This window comes from Platalea leucorodia (assembly GCF_965183815.1).
Source record: "Platalea leucorodia genome assembly, chromosome: 5".
Taxonomy (NCBI): domain Eukaryota; kingdom Metazoa; phylum Chordata; class Aves; order Pelecaniformes; family Threskiornithidae; genus Platalea; species Platalea leucorodia.
Window position 1 is genome coordinate 14,038,681 of NC_138827.1, and position 21,655 is coordinate 14,060,335.

At 40.7% G+C, this 21,655-nt stretch overlaps 1 protein-coding gene across 1 annotated transcript in view; it reads right to left on the reverse strand.

Moving 5' to 3' along the window:
- Nucleotides 1-622: 622 nt before the first annotated feature.
- Nucleotides 623-21,655, reverse strand: part of CARD11 (caspase recruitment domain family member 11) — a 46,956-nt gene continuing 25,923 nt past the window's right edge. The window contains exons 6-24 of the mRNA XM_082311744.1: nucleotides 19,831-19,983; nucleotides 19,612-19,737; nucleotides 18,922-19,119; nucleotides 18,253-18,432; nucleotides 17,160-17,214; nucleotides 15,830-15,945; nucleotides 14,683-14,786; nucleotides 11,941-11,993; nucleotides 11,195-11,327; nucleotides 10,426-10,627; nucleotides 8,944-9,070; nucleotides 7,592-7,832; nucleotides 7,082-7,178; nucleotides 5,924-6,019; nucleotides 4,847-4,979; nucleotides 4,126-4,305; nucleotides 2,842-2,966; nucleotides 1,884-1,999; nucleotides 623-1,321 (exon numbers count right to left, since the gene is read on the reverse strand). Of these exons, the coding sequence (XP_082167870.1) occupies nucleotides 1,117-1,321; nucleotides 1,884-1,999; nucleotides 2,842-2,966; nucleotides 4,126-4,305; nucleotides 4,847-4,979; nucleotides 5,924-6,019; nucleotides 7,082-7,178; nucleotides 7,592-7,832; nucleotides 8,944-9,070; nucleotides 10,426-10,627; nucleotides 11,195-11,327; nucleotides 11,941-11,993; nucleotides 14,683-14,786; nucleotides 15,830-15,945; nucleotides 17,160-17,214; nucleotides 18,253-18,432; nucleotides 18,922-19,119; nucleotides 19,612-19,737; nucleotides 19,831-19,983 (2,640 nt within the window). The 3' untranslated portion in view covers nucleotides 623-1,116. The remainder of the gene's footprint in view (nucleotides 1,322-1,883; nucleotides 2,000-2,841; nucleotides 2,967-4,125; nucleotides 4,306-4,846; nucleotides 4,980-5,923; nucleotides 6,020-7,081; nucleotides 7,179-7,591; nucleotides 7,833-8,943; nucleotides 9,071-10,425; nucleotides 10,628-11,194; nucleotides 11,328-11,940; nucleotides 11,994-14,682; nucleotides 14,787-15,829; nucleotides 15,946-17,159; nucleotides 17,215-18,252; nucleotides 18,433-18,921; nucleotides 19,120-19,611; nucleotides 19,738-19,830; nucleotides 19,984-21,655) is intronic.

Sequence of the window (21,655 nt, forward strand, 5' to 3'; positions counted from 1 at the left end):
GATGTGGTCTTCTAAGTCATGTACACACTTTTGACAATATTACCCTACTTGGCCACAGCACAGTGTGATGCTTGCTGGTCTCCTTGCTGTCAATCATGGCAGAGAGGTCAAGGACTGAGTGGCTCGCAGCTATTACTGGCTTATGAAATTCTCTTTTTCTTCTTCACAGAACAGTCCTTCCTGTTGAGAGCAGGCATGTTGGCAGGCAATGATGTTGTAGAGAAATATAGATTTCAGTGGAGAAACAGAGAAACCTGTTGTCTGGAGAAGGCACCATGGTATTTTCCATGAGTAAAAAAAGTTAAAAATTGAGAGATGTACAAATGAATACAATGCAGAGGCAGGGATAAACTAAATGAAACATTGGCAGATCTGGAAAGATCTGATGTGCCACTGGGACAGTGGAGTCTATTTTCCTGTAAGTGCCAGGACTACAAAGGAAACCTGCAGAACTGTTAAATAAAACTGGGGTTTAAAAAGGAAGGGAAAATCGACATTTTAATTAATGCCAGGAATAATAGCTATTTTCTTCTCTTCTGATTAAAATGGTTATGGAAAAACAGGGCTACAGAGCTGCTATGGCCATCAGAGGTAGTGTTTCTGTTGCTACCAGCCAGCCTTCAGCTTCCTTAATTGGGTATGTTCAGAATCTCACCTCAGGGTGTGTGGGGGACACATCTCAATTCCATATCCTTTAGTCCAATCCCCATGCTTTATTCCTCTTAGATTCCACTTATCTGGTCTCATCAGAAGTTTTCAATGAGCCAAATGAGATCCATATTTTCAACATAATAAATTACCCCAAGCTCCCTCTCAAGATCTTTGTCCTTCTCACATGTTAAACAGCTGCTGTCCCTTAAGAGATGCTGGTTGGTCAGAAGTTGTGGTGGTGGCTGTGGTCTGACCCACATACTAGATCCCCAGCATCTGAGACTGTGGCTGTTCAACACAGCTCCAGTTCCGTTCCATAGATGCATTCTGCCAGCAGGTAGTCCCCAGCCAGCAAGGGTGAAACAGGAGTGAGCGCTGGGCATCTAATCAGAGAATTCTGCGAGCCCCTGCTCCACCTGGGTGTGTCCTTTTGTCACCAAAGAGCTCCATTTTGCTTATTGTTTTTTATAGCTGATCTTCATCTATCCAGATGGTTTTACGCTGCTCTTCTCCGATCCTGTCTTTTATTGTTCGGATAAGATCTTCAATACTGCTCCATGCATCTGTCTCTACAGAGGCATAAAGACATGGCAGTGCTTCCAGTTCTTTCTCCTTCAGACGGCACATACGTAAAAACTCATCTTCAGTCTCCGGCTTTGGCAATAGTTTCCTGTATCAAACGAGCAGACCAAAAATAAATGTCTTACATTTTAAGTTAATCCTGTAGCCCCAGCTGTCCCATCAAGAATTTATTTTCTACTGACTATATACAAGCAATAAAAGCGGTGGAGAATACAGCTACTCCAGGTCTATCCTCCCCTTACCTCCATGCTGCCCCCAAGGAAAAATATTTGCTATGGGGAAACAATTTAGAAGAGGACTGAATGCAGGGAGAGTGCAAGTGTTTACGACCTTTCCTCTTCCAGCTAGCATTACCTTAAAAAATGCTGTGGGAGAGCTGAGCATGGAGAAAACCACATATTCTTCAGTCTCATCCTCCCACAATGCTCATTGCTATCAGTGACAGTGAAAGAGCGCTAGATTTGGGGAATTCCTACTTTTTCCGGCTGTAAGATTTCAGGGAGGAGTCATGGGAGGAAATAGTGCACATAGAAGCACCAGATGAAGAGAGAAGAGGTTCTTTATTTCTCTCAGTGAGAACATTATTGGACTCGAGAATTATTCACTGAATAAGACAGAATATCAAATATGCAAAAGGTTTGATATGTTACCTGAACCTCTTGATGTTTTTCTCTGAGACTCTGATAAAGAGAACAATAGGATATATCTTGGCTTTGATTAAATCCTTTGTGCAGCTTATTCCAGCTTCCAGGAGACAATGCTTGTTCTAAAAACAAAGTAATAACAGTGTCACAAAGGAACATTCACTGCTGTGGAATCTCGAGATAAAGGTATCCATACCTTACGGGGTCAGCTGAAAAGCTCTCCATTTACCATTGCACTGATTTAAAACCTTTTAATCAAATATACACTTGAAGTCCAAACTCCTCCTACTGGTTTACAACTAGTCAGTCAAATACCAGCTGAGCTTAATAGCTTTCTGAAGGGGTTTAAAATAGAAATGGATTGATCTAAATATGAAGACCGTGATAAAATACCAGTTTTACATATATACACAAACACACATACTTGCTCTTTGTTCAGAGAGAACATCTACTGCACCTACTTGTGAGAGAAAAAACCATCACTTTAATTCTCCTTTTTTCCATGCTGTGCATCAAATCTACTTTACTTGATCTAAGATCTCTGTCTTTGACATTGTTATCTTTGTACTGTACACCCCTGTGTCTGTGTTTCAGGCTATCCTTTCATTTGTCTAGGTCCTTGTATCTCTTACTCTCTCGCACATTCATATATACTTATGATATGAAAAGGAACGGAATAAGGGATGGAGCATAGAAAATGAGAGGATATTTTGCTGCATCAATGTGGGTCATCACAGGGAATGAGCGAGAATATAAAAGGATATGGCTGAGGATGAAAAAGAAAAGGAAAGGCAAGAGCACAAATAAAAGCCATTTGGGAGAATAAATATAAATCTGAGATTGAAGGTGGGCAAGAGAGAGAACATGCAACTGTAAATTGGTCAGTGTCTTACTCAAGAAGAAACATACGTGGCAGACAGATTCACAGACAGCCTATCGAAGGGAGACAGAGTACGCTAAGCACCTTGGCAGTGACAGCCTCAATATTGGCAGGTACAATACATTCATATGTGTTCAGATTCTTTTCTCTGCTGAAGATGATAGTCTCCGTTCTTTGCTTCCTTAAGAACTCTTCCTTTGTTACAATATCTGGAAAGAGATGTGGATGAGCACAAAATCAAGATTACAACAAGAGAACACCTAGAAAACTATCCAATAGTACTTCACATAGGATGTAAGGATGGTTCAGGGAAAGAAGACGAGCAATGAATTGTCTTAACAGCTGCCTCATTTCTTCCATTGAATTCAATTAAAGCTTAATCTGATCACAGCTGAGCATCTCAGCTATATCCTGCACCAATGAGTCCTTGGGCAATTACTACAACACTATGAAAGCATTAAATTAAAACAGTAAATACAATTCCAGCACCTAATGTTATATAGTAACATTTCAGGGCTGGAGGATGCTGAGAAGTGCTAAAAAAAGAAGGTCTCTTCAGTATAGGCTCCTAAAACAAGGATTTAGTGTTCCAACATTTGTGTTTAAAGTTTCAAAAAATTTGGCTTAGGTTGCAATGTGTGATACTGGCCCCCTTGTGAATTGCAGCTCTACATCAAAGCTTTTGTTTTATGTTGCAAGACAGGGGATATTTATTCTAATACTTAACTTTTCAGTTTCTCTGTCTGGATAACTGTAAGACTGCGTACTATGCGGTGGGTATTCAATATTAGTGTAAAAATGAAACGTCAGCTGTGTTTAATGCTGTGTTGTATACAATCCTGCCCTACAGCAATCACAGTACTGCATATTGCTTTAATAGTAAATACTTAGCATGGAAGAAAATCAGTTTTTCGAGTAGATCAAATGCACAATCTTCACAGCCTTGGACGAGATAGAAACCTAAAGTCGCTCTAGGGAAGATATCCCTCATAATAGCAAATACTAGAAACAAATTAATCAAAATTTCACATTGCCTAGATATGCAGTATGCAAACAGTATGCAAACAGAAAGAGCACTCACAGCATTTCAGTCTCTGAGGGGCATCCTAGCAACCACACAGCATACACATGGATAATATTCATAGACACAGAATCTCATAACCATGTGTGCTGGCTGTCTCAAAAACATTCAAATATCTCAGATATTCTCAAAAAGCATGATTTATAGCTACACATCACTCTAATGTGACTTGAAGTACCTCAAGCAACTATCACATGTGCATGCCCGTACGTGTGCGCACATATATATATATGTTAATATTTCCAACACTGAGGGTTAACAGTCATGGTCCTCTTTTATCCCATTACCTGGCTTGCATATGTTGAATTCCAGGGCACCTCCAGAGTTGAGAAGCTTCTGTACCAAGGTCTTGGCAAGCATGGTGGGGGTGAAAAGTACGGGGCGCCTGCGCTCACAGTGGATTGGTCTCACCAAGCTATAAGGGATCAGACTGAGCCGCTTATTGATTTCACTTTCGGAATCCAAATCTGAGTAAAGAACAAGACATTTATCCTCTGGTTTCCTCTCCATCAGTATTTGGAGAAAAAGAAGGAGAAACACATGAAGAAAAATGACATGGTTAGTCATACTCGTCCTCCTTTCTCTTGCCAGGGTTGTCTTTACTATATATCCAGTAGTATGATGTCCAACTTAATACTAAATAATTCAAGTGCCTTTTGCTTTCAAGAGATTATTTCATAGCTTAACAGGACACTTACTTGGAGAATCTTTCTGCTTATTAGCTTGACTTACTTTGAGTTAAATGTTTTTGCACAAAGAGCAAGAAAGCACCGAGGAAGACCTGCCAACCAAACAGGAAGTTTCAGTGTCCTAAACTTGCTCATGAAGGCTTAGTACTCCAAGCACTTTTAGCAAAATCAGTGTTTTGGTCACAAATGCTGACGAATTTTTGCACAGAGTGGACCATAGATGCTAATAATAGAAAAGACTTATAACATTTTTTCACAGCCATGCTGTTATGTAGACAGTGCCATGTGTGGAAAAGCTATTACTATTTTATATCCATACCTTCCAGTTTATCAGGCAACAGCTTCTTTGCTTCAGACGAAGTCCGTGCCAGATCAGAGGGCCAGCCAGTGACAATACGGACTCGCTCATTGCTATTCATACGCTTATATTTGTTTTCAGACCTACTGACAAACTGAAAAGGTGAACAAAGAGATTTGACCCTCATTTCTTACATTCTTTATTCTCCCATGTATTCATCAGCCTACACTTGTTATCTACGAGGTCTGAATTACCTATGTCTATCAAAGACAAGACTCCATGGATCTGTTGACTGAATTCTAAGGCTCTTTAAATATCATAGATCTGATTCAGAGCCTTTGTTAATCCCCTTTGGGATTTCTTATTTTGTTCTCTGCTCTTAAGCGGCACGTTCTTTTTCTTTGCAGAGCTCCCTGCTATCACCAGTACAAGCACTGATGTGTCCACAGCAGAGCAACATACCCACTGCAGATACCCACATGTATCTGCACAAATATATCACAGGTTATACCCAAAACTCTGCCTCTTATTTGCTGCACCAGAGAGTCTTAAAACCTCCCAAACGGCACATTTTTACGCTGACAAATAGGCTTCATGCTTTCATTCCCCATCCACCCAACTATTCCTCTATGCAAATATTAATTCCTCCTCCTGTATATTTGCTAACCTTCACAACCATCTTCCTTCACAAGACTTTTTTGTCCTTCACCCACACAGTTTCTGTCACGCTCAGAGCCACTGACCTACAATTAAAGGACTATTTTCTGATGGAACCTCATCTCACAGAGACTTGGGGATTGGGTTTAGTCCTTATGATTCAAGGAAAACACATTTCAGCCTCTGATGGCAGACGTGTTTGACTCACCAAGCTACATTAGTAATGGAAGGCATGCACTTAAAAATAAACACCCCACGTCACAAGAGTAGTTAGAAAACACAAGCCATTCACATATATGAAATCTCTTTTTGATAGGAAGAAATCCTGATACAACCTCTATATCTGAGGTGGGGTTTCTGGGGAGATTAGGACAGTCTGATAATATCTGCTGTTCAGATCCACTATTTCAGACATTGTACTGAGGATTTGAACTTTATTACCTGTAATATTTGGCCCAAAAGAAAGCTTGCTCTGGATAGGCGAGGGCTGGCTTTTGGGTCGTTCTGTGGGGCAGGCTCCTCTGGCTGCAATGTATTCTAGTAAAAAATAACACAGAAATGTTTCTTTCCCTCCCTCTTTTTTTTTTTTCCTTTTAAATCACAGTGTTCAAGAAACAGAACAAGGAAAAGCAGATATTTTATATTTCCAATAAAAGGGATAGTGATTTATTCATATCTATCCCAAATACAATGTTCTAAGCAAACTGTAGACATAGCATGGTCTACGCTGAGAAACACCACTTCTGTTATTGCTCTTCCACATTCCTTTCTTCACAGGAGACTGTTCTCCACAGCTTATGAAAGAGGTAATTTCTGCACCAAGAAATAGCATGCAAAGCTCTTGCTTTCACTAGTGTCTCTGCCAGTGATCTCTGTCCCTTTGATCAGTGCGGACTGGAGTACAGAAGGAATGTATGACTCTTAACCTTGACTGAAATCAAATACAAGCAGTGGCTACAGAGTCTCTGCAAATGTTAGAAGCATATATGTTTCCCAAGCTCTAAAAATAACCTGTGGTAAATAATACACCAGGAAGTTAGTTTTTAATTATGTAAAGATGGAATTCTTGGGTCTGAAGAAAGAAAAATCATATTACTTTCACTGAGGGAAAAGGAAAAATTGGCAGGGCTGTTGTGTGTGAAGACCTGATAATCCCACTTCTCTCCATAGCATGTAGGTTGGAAGAGACAGGTCTTTCTAATATGGGACAATGATAGCTCTGTGGATTAGATCCTTGTTCACAGTAGAAGAGAAGTAATTCTGATTATTAACTCCAAGGACACAGCTTCTTCCTCATGTAGATATGAAGATGCATTAGAGACTTGCAGGTAGAGAAGAATGAAAAGGATTAACTAAGACGCAGAACAGATATTAGACTTTTAAAGTGTACTCCCTCATAGCTGGAAGGGTTAATAGTGTGCCGGAGCTAGGTCCATTGCCAGGGACAGTATTATTTAAAGCAAACATAAGGTGCCCATTGCCTGGGACAATCAAAACCTATACAGAGTGTAAACAGGACGTTCTGTAAAATTAACATAATGAACAACAAGTAGCCGTGGAGTAACAGGTGTTAAAAAGACCTTGTTTGTAAATACTTACCTGTCGTGCCCGAAGGGTATTATATGAGCTTTCTGTCTCATCTCTGCTTCCTCTGTGCACCAGCCGCTGCAGCTTCACCAAAAGAAGTTGCTGGGCTCTGAAAGAAAGGATGGAATCACATAGATCAAGATATCTTTGAAACCTCTCAGAAGAAGGCTGGACTGCAATGGGTCTGTGCCTACAGAAAAGATTAAATAGGAATAGCAGTGAGGACTGACTGAGCCACACAGTAAATGCAGGAACAAAATAATGAGCAGGACTGCAGTGCAGTTAAGGATTAAAGAATCTCCATGGCATATTTTTCTATGCTACTTTTTGAGAAACCCACATTATTGTTTCAGGTAACATCTGGAGTCTCCTTTCTAAAGCTTTATAGCTCATATTACAGTTTAACATCACCAGGCCTTATCGCAAAAACTAAGGCATATACCTCTTTCCTTACAGCAGTTATTAATTTCCCTGTTTACAGAACCACTGCTCTCAGTCATGGCTACTCAGCATTACACTCACCTGTTGTAGCTGGGAATGGTCCCAATTTCCAGATCCCTGTCTGTGAAAGGATCAACTCTGGCACACAGCCACTGATAATTCCCCTGGTACATGGTGTCCAGAATATGAACGATCTCATCACATTTCACTGACAGGGAACAGCAGTCCAGCTGGCTGGAGATGTTCAGATTCAAGCGGATATGAAATGAGTCCCCTGATTTGATAAGCCCCTCTTCCAGTTCTGACAGCAGTTTCCGGTAACCTGCAGCAATGAAGGAAGGGGTGAAGCGTGATCAGCTACTCATCAAACCTCAGTATTGCTGCACTCCTGGGCATCCTCTGGAGAAGCACACAGCACAAACTTCCGAGGCTCCTCTGAGAGAGAGTTTGTACTTCTAGAGTGCTAGTTACACTAGTTACAACAAGGTTACGGGCCTGCACCTTAATGACACTACTGGGGCATTGATTCAGAGACAGCTCATGCTGCCGGTATCAGAATCTGTGAGAATACTCTCATTATAATGACACTTTTAGGTAACTCCATTTTCAGTACTCCACACATGATCTGTGAAACAGAGCACTTCTCAGCAAAGATGCAGACACAGCTATAGCTCTATCCTGTAAGTACAGCTTGCGTTCTGCCACCAATTTTAATGACAAGTTATTCCCTTTATTATTAGCTCTAATTGGCACTCACACAATCTATAACATACTTTATCTGCAGTTAAGTGGTGCTCAAAAAAAATTGCAATAGTCTTTCCTACCTTTGAAAACATCAAAGAAAATCAAAGACATCACTTCCTGTGTGATCTATGCAGCTGAAACTCTCTAACCAGCATTAAAAAAAAACAAGCCGCAAATTTATATACACCAGTAAAAAATGGATTTTGGAATGTAATTTTTGATACATAACCTGAAATTATCATTACAGGCCATGAGCACTAAAATCAAATTCTGTTCACCACATATGAACTCCAGCTGTTAAGATAAAGCCACAAATGTAATAAATAGAGCAATTCCATCAGGTAAATGCTAAATTGACTTCAGCTGGATAAAGATGATTCAGCTCACCACATTGTATTACAGAAAACTGTACATAAAAATAAGCTTGAATGTGTTTTGTGAGTCATGTCGTTATTGGCCCACCATGTAAATTCTTCAGAGTCCTGTAGTGACAAACATATAGGCTTTTTTATTCTCAGTCACAAAGCTAAAAGCTGGAGCAGTTACACAGAGTACCTATAATTAACACCAGTGGACATGCTTCAGATTTATACCAATACAAAAGATATTCTGGTTCTGTCATTCTCTTCCACACTAGTTAGTATAATAGACCTGGGACTATTTTAGATGAGAAATACTTTTGGTCTTACCTTCATGATTTGATTTATACTGGAGTGTTACTAGACCACTGCACCTCTGAATTGTCCAGTGAACTTCTTCCTTTGTGCAAGTATCCAAGGGAACACTCTGATTTTCCCCTTTGATGCAGCCCTCCAACTAGACATGAAAGAAATATTACTCTCCAGTGCAGGTTCAATCTCTGAGTCAATTATACCATTTTTTTTAAGCGGCATAATCTTTTTCTAATCAAACAATGCAGATACTTTGCTATCAGGATGCAGATTATGTTCTAATTATTTGATTTCTTTTCTCTCAAATTAGGAATGCTAGCAGTCAACAGAACTGCAGCTCTTTGACAATCCCAGGCTTCCCAGTAGTAAGTAGTGCAGGAATATCAGTTGTGGGGTTTTTTTCCCCTTGGAGGCATTTTAATAGGAAAATAGTTTGGGAACTTTGGCAATGGAGGGAAAACTAAGCAAAGAGCAACTTAGCAGAAGCACCGTTGAACCCCTGCATATGTGATGCTGGGGACAGCTATGCAGGTGTGCAGCCCTTCTTCCCATTCATATTGCGGCTGTATCCATTTCTGTTCGTAACATGTCCAGTCCCAAGACAGGCCACTTTAAAGAATGGTTTAGGAGTCATCATGCTAAGCTAAGTAGCATGAACTTCCTTTCAGGCAGGAAAGTACTGGGAAGTTGAGAGCAAATCCCATTCTAGTTTTTTCAAAGGGGCTGTGCAATACAATACAGCATTAAAGAAAGCATCAATTGCTCTCATCTCTTCCATACAGAGCTACTGTAAAGTGCAAAAGCATGTGCATTGTGGTGGATGACCATAAATACTGTTCTCCTATATTTTCATAGTCAATAGCAGATTTTCTTCTGCATGAGTCATATGCTTTGTCATTAATACATTTAAGGACATAGACCTGTTGGAGAGGCTTCAGAGAAGGGCCATAAAAATGATCAGAGGGATGGAGCACCTCTCTTACGAGGAAAGGCTGAAAGAGCTTGGGCTGTTCAGCCTGGAGAAGAGAAGGCTGCGGGGTGACCTTATTGCAGCCTTTCAGTACTCAAAGGAGGCTTATAAGAAAGATGGGGACAGACTTTTTAGCAGGGCCAGTAGCGATAAGGGGTAATGGTTTTAAACTAAAGGAGGGTAGATTCAGACTGGATATAAGGAAGACATTTTTTACAATGAGGGTAGTGAAACACTGGAACAGGCTGCCCAGAGAGGCTGTAGATGCCCCATCCTTGGAAACATTCAAGGCCAGGCTGCATGGGGCTCTGAGCAACCTGCTCTAGTTGTAGATGTCCCTGCCAATTGCAGAGGGAATGGACTAGATGACCTTTAAAGGTCCCTTCCATCCCAAAGCATTCTATGATTCTATGGTTCTATGAATACAAGATGAAAGAAGAAACAAAGGAAAGTATTATGACTTATGGTGAGTGTGCATGCATGTAGGTGGACAGACATCCAATACTATTTGTTGATTATTTTATGCTCACCAGTAGGATTTGGTGTCCCTCCCGAAGGCCTGCTTTCTCTGCAAGTGATCCTGTCTTGACAGAGCTAATAAAGCTCCCTTTATCATTACCCCCAACCAGAGTGATTTCTGAATTGAGACTATCTCCATTCAGTGTTACGCGCTGGATAGTATGGCAGGAGTTTCTAATGCGACCAACAGATGTGACAGAGGGACGGAAAGGTCTGTGTTCATGAAAGGAAGTCACAGTTAGTTATCTCAGCTTTTAGCTACCAATCCAGAGTTAAATGCATGCATGATAAATGAGAGACATGTAAATAAACTTTTAGTGTTATCAAGCACTAGGATCTAAGGACTCTAAGAGAAATCCTTCTCATTACTGCATAAGTTCTAGAGAAGAGCATCTGGATAGCTTCGAGTGCTGACATGACTGAATAACTCAGATGTATAATAGTACCTCACCTAGCAACCTGTGGCAGCAAGATAACAAGATCACAAGGATAAATTTAAGCCTCTAGAACATTTTGTCTGCCTTGAAGTTTTTGAAATTCTAGGATGACCTTCATTGGTTTACAGGATATGAAAGGCCTCCAAAATAACATGTTATACTGCTGCTGACATAAAGAAGTAGACAGCACAGTATCATGAGATATTTGTGTCAAGTAACAACTTGTGACATCATATTCCTGCCATTATATCTTCAGCAACTAACAGATAAATGGAGGATCTCTACTATAGCAGCCTTTCCCCTCAGTCTCTGTCTAAGGTAGGTAAACTGTCATTTCAAATACCTTTCCAGAGAGAACTTTCTAAATATGGAGTTGACGTGCTCAAGCTCATAGGCATCCAGGCCTTCCGACTGATGAGAAGAAGAGGAAGAGTGCACCGATGGAGCTCCATGTGACTGCCTGTCGTGACTGTCATCTGAAAAGAGTAACAAGAATAAAAATGAGTCCTAGATAGAGTGACAAAGATGGAAAAGGGGAAAATGGATGTTTGATTGATCCCAGCCAAAGCTGAAGGAGGAAATTCCTGATGCAGAGGCATGATTCATGTCCACAGGCCATTGCAAGGAATGCCAGTCTTGCTTACTGGACATACCTGATCAGTCTCACAGAACAGCAAGATGGAAGGGACCTCTGGAGACTGTCTAGTCAATGCCCCTGCTCAAAGCAGGGTCAGCTAGAGGAGATTGCTCAGGACTTGTCCAGTTGGGTTTTGAATATCTCCAAGGATGCAGACTAGTCAACCTCTTTGGACAACCCTGTTCCAGTGTTTGACCTCAGCCAAGCACCCTCCATCTATTCATTCAGTCTAATCCTTCTCCCACTTAGTTCTTCAGGAATAACTGCTTTCTTATTCTCACCCTTAGTTGCCCCTTTGCCTTCTTGTTATGATGAACTGACTTAATTTTTTCTCGGACTGTATGTCCCAACTTATTTAGACCAGGAATTGATTATTTGACAGTATCTGTAGCTGGTGAGCTAATCACACAGATCTCATAGTTAAACTATATACATGATATTCTCTTGCTTACCATCTAGCTCCAAAGCATCATATCCAAAGCTGTCATTGTCCTCTTCAACCAGGCTGGAATTACAAACAAAAAGCATGAGATAATGGGAGAGAGGGAGAAAGCTGTTCGCTTTCCAACTTTCAGCAAATTTCATTAAGCTCTGAAGGAGGAACGACTTCTGTGAAACAGAAAGATGTGGGAGGTGTTGCATCAGGCAATAGTGCAGCTGCAAAAAAAAAAGCAAGTAACGTACTTGTGGGCCCAGAGAAGAAGTAGCAAGATGGCAGGAAGACATTGTGTGTCAGCCAACATGGGAAGCATGTGAAACAGCAAGAAGATTCAGAAGGAAGCATTGCTAACAGCAGTGAGGGAATGAAGATATTGCTGAAAACAAAGGGAAGCTGCTGACTGATGGTCTCATATGTGTGACTTACACTACACCTGCTTCAGCACTGAGATAAATGGTTGCATAATACCTGCTGTATATATATTCTGCAGCGTGGCTTTTTTTCCCTGATAGATCAGAAATGTCAGAAGCTCACTGATGGACAGAGTGAATGCAAGGGAAGTGACTGAGGCGCAGCAGTAAAGGAGTAATTTACCTGCTTGATTTAAAGTCCTTGAAGCATTTTGTAACAGCTTAATGGTACCTCGCATGGTTACTCAGATACCTACAGTAACAGAATGGCAAGGTGTACCAAGCTTTTGCACAGAAAATCTTATGCCACAGCTCTGGTCCCAGTTCAGCTCCCACAACACAACCTTTGCTGTTAACAGTGACTAGATTGGTTGGCCTTAAACACAAACAGTTAACATTCACCAAAATTTTGCTCTTAAAGGGATATTGGGGATGTCCAGCCAAGTGAGTGACCTGTCTGCTTCCCTACAAGGACTTCATTAAAGCATGTCCTTTGGTTGCAAAGCTGTTTAAATAACAGCTTGTTGTTTTTCCCATTCAGAATGATTTGTAGGTCTCCTGTGGAGCTGATATTCCTCATATTTGGCTTCAGGTGAAGGGTGAATTTTTGCAGCCTGTCTGGGGAGAATCAGCTATTTTTACGCCATGCATAAGCAGGGAAATAATACACCTTTTCCTACATATTAAATTATGATCTCACTTTTTTTTCACACAAATCAAGATCAGATGAACTGTGAAACCTGCAACTTGGCATGCAAATAGCAATTATTTTGGATTATGCTCACAAACAAGTTAAAAAAGCTTAGCAGGCTAATTATAAAGTTATAAACTACAGTCAACTTTTGGGCATGTTCTTGAGTTACTTGACTTCAGTGATTATTAGCTCAAAAAAGTAAGGCCACATTCAGAGCTTGCTCCAGGGTACCTTCTCCTTCCACACGCCAGTGGGAAGAGTATCTAATATGAGGAAAATTTTCAGATTTCAATACAGCTCAGTCTTCCAATGCCTTAACATACAGAACAGGATATAGTCAGAGCTGTAGTGAAATCCGTGTAACCTTTACTGTGTTCTGTAATATACTGCAAATATTTAAATGTTCAGGCACGCCAAAGGCTTTTCAAGTTAAGCACCTGAAACATGAAACATTCCAATCATTAACAAAACAACCCTTTTTCTCCATCTTCAATTAACGCAACACACTTTAAAAAGGGGCTTGAAGGACAGTATAGGAGAACCTAAGGAAGACTAGAATAAACTCTGCCTAAATCCTCAGCAGCCTAGGGAGTGTGGGAGAACTAGCTGAGGATGCCCTCAATGGAAAGCTGTCTTGCAAAGCTTTACACAGAGAAAGAGAGGCAAAAGTGGCAGTCTGCCAGAGATGAGTTTGTTTTGAAAAGCATTAAAAACCTAAATAAAGTTCTAATAAAGATTAGATCTAAAAATAGATCTAATAAAGATCTAAACCCTTCACATATATTGCTTTCTTCTAAATTGGTTTGCTCTTTTCTCCTTCTGCTTGGGACCTTTAGGGAATGTATTTGTATCTTCTGATATTTCTGATACAAACACTGATGCCAATGACACCAACACCAAAACAGTATGTCCAAATATTGCACTGCTATAAATGTTTTAGAAAAGGGCTCGGTGCCATTGAGGGGACTGTGAGGCAGGCAAGGTCTCTCTCCTTCCTGCCACTAGCTTCCCATTCCCCAGCTGATCCCATTTCACTTGCAGGGGAAGTCCGCAGGGCCACGACCAGACAGAAGTAGAAGCTGCAGCACAAAGTGAAGCAGAGGGCAATGCACCTCTCTCTCCTCATCGCTATGCTGAGGTACAGAGCCCCAAGCCTGACAAAAACCACCTCCCTCCTCCACTTCTCCCCCTCCATTCCTCACAGACATTCAGGCATCTCTGCTCTATTTTGGCAGTTTACAGAGAGGAAGGAGGGGTTTGAGAGAAGGGGAAAGGACAGGGACACAGACACAGGCAGCATGGAGCTGAGAAGCAACAAGTCTACATAGTCAGTCTGCAAAGGTAGAGCACGTTCTCCAATAGCATTGGTGCCTCGTCATTTCCGTACTGCTTCTTATTATGTACATTAAAAAAGTAAAATGCTGCAGTGGTATCACCGTGTCATTCATCCCAGCTGAACTATCAGAGACTCCTGAGTGTTTCGGACAAAACTGGGGATGAAGGACTGCAGCCCTGAGAAGTTTAGAAAGTCAGTCCTGCTGCTTAATAGAAGCTCCCCAACTAGAGACAGACACAAGGACATCTAAGGCCCTTTTTGCCTCCTCCTTGTGACTACAGGTTCTGGGCATATTTCACCAGCGTGGCTACCTACCTGCAATGAGGGGCGTCCTCTTTGCAACGTCGGACTATTGAATCATTTCCTGGAGGCTCAGGAGTGGTAGACATGATACTGTCATTGCGATTTCTCAGGGTTTGCTTTTAAAAAAAAAGCGACAGAAAGGTTATCTGTCTGAAATATGCTATCATTTCTAACTTACAGGAGCATTAGCCTGCTAGCTTGCCAGTGGTACTCTGCACTGTGAAGCACACACAACAGTGAGAAAAATTGATTCTATATGCGCAGAATGCTACATACAAGAGCATTCATTTTCATATATTCCAGTATTTTAGCAATATGCACAGCTTGTGTGCTGGCACAGTACCTTTTTCTGTGACCACAGACTGGCTGATTTACCAAAGAATTTTAACTTTACCCTTGATGTGTGGACTATGTGTTGCACAGCTGAACATATAGGAGGAAGAGGATGAAAAGCAGAATGTATGTACACTTGAATATTCCTAACCCAGCTAAGCTTATTTCGAGTGGCAGGGAGTTCTTTCTTGGCTATTCTTGGATATAATTTTCATTTCCTGGGGGCAGCATTTTTCACGGTGTTCTAGAAAGATGTTTTGTTCTTTGTTATTAACACTCTGCAAGAGCACTCTCTCTGTCTGCTTGTCCTGCTGTGTCAGTGCTCACATATGTATAATGGAATATCTACCTTGGGAGATTATGGGGATACAGCAAGCAGGGAAGAAATGGTTTGGCTATGGTATGCAGAAATTTCCAACTGTGATCTGCACCCCTTTTCTCACTCACTGTTACTTATAGGCAGGAAAAGCATTAGAGAACTCAAAAAAAACCCTGAAAATTTTCTTAAATAAATTACAAAGGAGCTTTTAAAGAAAATCTCTTCCTTCTAACAGTAAATATGAAAGGCATAAGGAGACAGTGAGAGGTCATAAATACTTTTGAAATATCTTTAAATAAGCATAAACCAATTCTGTGATTTTGGAAAAGGCTAAAAACATGGTTCTAACAAAATGCTGGTAAAAGGATTAAGGGAGCCTTTGACAAAGGCCTTGAATGTGATCACAGCTGGGATGCTAGTGAAGTGCTAATACTGGGTTGTGAAAGCTCTGAACCACATTAGGAGAGACGGTCATAGACAGGCAAGGGGCATCTGAAGGCTCCTTACAATTTTGCTGACTTCACAGCTGCTGATGGAGTTACTGATGGAAACAGAATTAGAGGAACTCGTGTCTGTGCGGCCGTTGCTGGCATCAGCCCCATCTTCATCCTGTGCTCTGACTGCTGCGCTCACAGATGACAGAGAAAAATACGGACACCAGAGAAAATTATGTCAGATCACTTGCAATACAGAGTCTTTCACAGATTTGCAACAACACTTAGGATTATCTTTCCATTTCAGCTTATCTTGTTTCCCCCACCCTGTAGAGGACAGAGGCTCCAGGAAGCGCTCGGTGCCCTGTAGCTCTGGCTCCCTTTTCTTCCCCCTCAGCTTCCCAACAAAGTACAGAAACGCATGCCGCTCTGGACAGCCTCTTGCCAACTTTGTCTTTCAACTCCGTCCTGTATGTTTTTGTCAGATCTATGAATACTATTTGACAAGTTAAAGAAGGATTGTTTTATTAATTTGTCTGCAATATGGTTGGCTTGCTGAATTACGCTTTTTTTACAACAAAAAATTTACAACTGGGACCAAGAAGCTTGAGATCCCTCAGCAGCCCCAGGTAGCACAGTGTGAATGTCTTTGAGGACTCCTTCCCTTCCTCAGCACCTCTACTTTGTATTAATGTGGTACATTACCTGATACCAAACATACTGTTCAACATGCAATATCTTGCAGCAGGAACCACGTTTCCCGTCATACTTTGTACAGCAGTGAGCATGCTGCCGTACATAACAAATAAAGGAAGTGCTGTCTAAGATGGTGTTTGGTTTGAGAACAGGGTTACATAAATAAGAGGAATTAGGAGTAGCTCAAGCATGAGCACACAGCAACTAATTTGGTAACTTGGCAGCCGGCTGATGGGTGGGTCAACCCCCCTCCCCCAACTTTTGCAATGCTTTAGATTTAAAACTAATTCCTTTTTGCTGAAGGGCAAAGGAACTCATTAGATGATCACTAGATTAGGGTCTTTTCAGCTTTTTTCCAACAGCAAAAAGAGAATAGTATAATGACTTTTAGTACAGGTATTACACTGATGACTTTAAAATTTTTGTAAACTGAAAGGAAAATTGAGTAAACAGAAAATTTAGGTATGCTATGGGATACAGTATTGTGTATCTGTGGAGGTATCTTTGCATGGAGAGGACATTCAGGTAGAACACTTGACTACTTTAAATTATGACATTGTTCACTATGAGAGAAACTGTCTATTTTACTGACTTGGACTTAGTTAAGAATTTCCCTGGTTGGCATATTTGTTAAAACAACTTAAAGAGATTAAGTGAATGAGACAAAGCAACAGAAAAGGAATAAGGACATGAGTGCTCTTTCTGACCTTGAAACTCTGACGTTTTGTTCATGCTGACAGGGGATTTAGCTCTGGGATTTATCTAAAAGAAAGAGGACAAAAATCAGCACAAATGCAGAATATTTGCCACACACTGTAAACCAGATATTTTCACCCCTTCTTTTCACTGTTATGCTGCAATAAATATGCCCTCCCTTAAACAACAAGACCCCAAATTTAGAAGATATTTTGGTATCTAAATGCCACGGCAGTGAACAAGAGTTAGCTATCTAACTACTTTTAAAAGTCTGGCCCAAATGCATTGCAGTTTCCAGATTCTGCTAAGGGAACAAAGAGACAAAAGGTGAAGTGGGTGCCTTGGGACTGGTTTCAGGCAGCTGTTAATACAACAGGCATCCTTTTGGAGTGTGCAATGTAAAAAATGCAGCTCCATGGCCATAAGTAATAATGACAGTCAGAGCTCAGAAAGGTTATGAAGGGCAGGGAGAATTCAAATGCAGATGAAAGGAAAGAGGAGCTCAAAACCCTGAATGTTAGATTGTATATTTTTTACAATTCATGAATATAGCATCAGATAATAGCTGTATGAATGCAGCTAGTCGCGGAAATCATGGACCTAACTCATGCTACCCCTTACTCTTAAGTGAGAGGAAATTGCCATAATTTAATTCTAAATTAGGTAGTTAATTTTGCTCTAGATTGTGTCCATTTCTTTCTATTATTCCTTCCAGCTGATGTGAGCTTTTCCACCAGTGCTTCGTTTTCCACCTTCAGTTACTTGTGTGCCGGACTTTGGGCATTATGTTATTTTTTTTCCCTACTGTTAAGGAGGCAAAGAATCAATTTATTGACAACTCTCCAAGAATGTGAATGAACAGCAGAAGCAAGGTACACAAAATGGGGAGAAGGGGAACAAAATGGTCTATGAAGCTTGATTATATCTGCTCCTCAAGATGCAAATCACCACAGGGCAAAAACTGACAGCTCACTAGCATATACACATCTATTCTTACCTTTGTAGCACAGCACTTTCAGAGACATGACCGCAACATGTATTATGTCTTTTAGTTCTAACAGTCCCCGTATCACTGTATCATTCCAGCCTCATATTAAGACATACCTGGATTCCCTTTAGATTCACTCTTCTCTTGAGTCGAGCTTGATCAGGCAAGAAGAATTTGTTGTCTTCTGGAGACTCTTCAGAAGTGGAGGAGTCATCTGCTTCCTGACCATTGGCTTTTGGGCTAGGAGTCCCAAAGGTCTGGGAGATAATGGTAATGGGTAGATTCCGTGGCAAACTCTAAAGATCAGAAGGAAACACTTTACTTCTGAGACCAGTTTGGTACAACTCCTCATGACCTCCCTTTAGAGTAACCTGATTGAACCTTTCTGTGACTCCAGTGCTTCAGAAGCTCACACAGAATGTGGGTCCAGACCCAAATCAGTAATTTAGATTGACATTTGTGGAGATTTCTGTTCACTGGGGCACGTTCCTCAATAGTATTTGTAGTTTCTACCCCAGTGTAGAAATTGTCTTTCTGCATTTCTTTCCCTTCCATTTAAAATCAAGTTGTGAAATGCCAGCCTTTGAGATGCTATGGGCATGACACAGACAACTTGAACCCCACTGTACTGAAGAACTCACAACTTTGACATTTAGGAGGAGGAGGTTATTTTTTTCAGTTAATTCATGGAGGGAATTAAAAAAGTCCCCTCTCCCTTCCACTCCACAATGTTTTTAAAAGCAAGTCTTAAAAAAAGAACTCACGTCTGTCTTCCTCAGCCCTACCTGGTCGTGAAAGTTATTGTCCTTAGAGAGCCGTCGGAGTTTGCACTCTAGGTTAACAATGCAAGCTTCTTTCCGAACCACCTCAATTCGGAGTTCATCATTTCTCTCCTCCAGCTCTCGAATCTGCTTCCTGTATTTATCTTTTTCAATCAGACAATGTGAATACTGTGTCTGAGCCTCATCACGTGAGCGGAATGCCTGCAGTGGAGAGAAGAAACCTCTTTTGCACCTAGGCACCAAACACCTTCTCCTGCTGGTTTTGTTTGTAAGGTGTTTGGAATGGGGACTTCAGAACTGGTAACCATACACCAATTAACACAGCAGTTAGGACCAGGATGCACCACAGTAGTACCACTAAAAATTATGATGATGAGGGTGGTTTATTTCCAGCTCCCTCTTCATTGGTGGCAAAATGCTCCAGAGTGCAAACCGGATGACTTGACACCAACATAAAGCCTGCAATAGCTGTTGTCAAGATCTTGGTCCTGCCTGCCAGATGCTACACTGTGGAAACAACCCAATATTATCCTACATTTAATTACTGCACTACAAATTCCAACAGGTAGCAATTCCTTGTAACTGTTTATTTTTAAATAGTATTTTGGGTTCAATTACTCGCAATTCCCCAAAGTGACACATATGAGATACAGGCTTTTGCTACTAATTTTCCCCACTTTAACTGTTAGATACCTGGTCTCGCTCCTTTTCCACCTCTTCCAGCTGTATCATCACAGTGTTCATACGGTGCTTGTACATCTCACAGTCTTTTCCTAGTGTTGAACATTTTAACTCCAAGTCTTCTTTCTCTTCAAGATACTGGAAATGACACACTGTTAACCACCACTGCTCTCAGAGGTCTTTTGGGCACTAGCCTGACATATTCCATCTTTCTATCCTTCCATATCTCACCTTGTCTCTCAAGTCCTCCACATGACGAATCTCCTCTTGGAGATTAAAGATCTTGTTGACCAACTCATGACGATCTTCTAGTGCCTCTTTACGGTCGTGTTCCAGAATATCCAAAATGGCTTTGTCCGAATCTGGCAAACTCCGCTTGTCAGCCTGAGGAAAGACATTTTTAAGAGACAGGGCAGGGAAAGAGAAAATAGCATTGCAGGGAGAAAAGTAACAAAGACAGTAACAAACAAGAAGAATAGAAAATGAACATGGTATTGCAATGGGAAAGCAGGAGAAAAGATGGACATTTGTTCATATTTTAAAATAGTGTCAGAAAAGATGAATAAAGGCTGTCTTGCTGTCAGAATAGTCTGATGAAGGAACTGTTTTACTGGTTTATTGTACTGGCTATAATTTGATCCATTTTGGATGCAGTGACAATTCTTCACTCCAAGCCCTGCATTCAAAACTCTTCTCTATTAATCAGCTCTCACTGAGCACAAAAATCACCCTTTGCCAAAGAGCAGGGCCTAAGAAAACATTCAGGGGAATTTTTAAAGCATGCATAAGCTTTGCAGGGCTGTGCTCAGAGAATATTAAACATCTCAGGAGTAGCCAGTACCACAGCTTCATTTTCTGTAGTGTCCAGCAATATTTTTTCTTTCAGATTTAAAATTAACAAGATTATCAGAGCAGACTCCATCAAATAAATTGCTGTCCAAAATTAACCATAAATGGAAGATGAAAAAGACATAAAATGCAAGCAAATAATAGGCATATTTATTTTTAAAATACCTAGACTAAGTTGGTGATTTCAGTGACATTTTGGTTACCTAATATTTCTAAGTATACCTAAGTATTTCTAAAACAAACTGCCTTTTGTTTATTTATACTTTCATTTAGGAGAATTTCAGTCCTATTTTTAGCTATTTCTTGATTAATTCTCTGTTTCTATAGGTGCTGTAAGACCATTTCAATTAATATAAGAGATTCTACATGGACCAGAACTCCCAGAACCTTCTATACTACACCCTTTTTCAACCTGTGCATTGGATTTGTATTTGAACTAAGAATCATTAGGCACTGCTAGAGGCTACAGCTGTTTCTGAAATGCATTCTATTGATAATTTTTTAAGTTTCATTTTAAAGTGCCACAAGTCTTTTCCAGCAAAGTGCTAAGGACTCTCATATATATCCCAATATTTGGCTAAGCTCTTCACAAAGTAACACAGTGCTAAATTTGCTGCATATCATCCTTTTTCCCCATCTGCCCAAACAAAGGTTAGTTAAGATCCCTATGCAAGTTACAGCAGCGTTCTATGGGGCATTCTGGTAACTAGTGACCACCCAAGTACAGAAACCTTTATTACCCTCTGCTTCATTAAGACCTTTTGGCACAGATATGACAATAGCCTAGAACAGGGTACAGAGAGCCGCTGTCAGAAATTTCTGGGCTGGCTATTTAACACAGCTTTGTAGTGTCAGACTGGTACAAAGAACCACAGCGGGGCTAAAACATAGAGTTGAATGCTCAGCAATTAAACAGCTGCACTCTGCACCTTGAAAGAGCCAATCTCTCATGTACAGCTTGATTTATTAGATGACAATTTTTTTCTGGTAGAGCTCTTCCTTACGCATGTGTTTGTACAAGGAGTACTACAGACAGCTGGGAGCTATATAACCAACCTTCTGTTTTTCCAAACTTTGCACTACGCTTATTGTAGCTTTGCAGGTAGAGGTTTCACCCAACACTTCCTAGCATTGTAACAGGAGTACGTGTTGAGCTTGAGGTGAGGAGTGGTAGCAGAGACAAATGCCACCTCCTCTTGTCCATAGT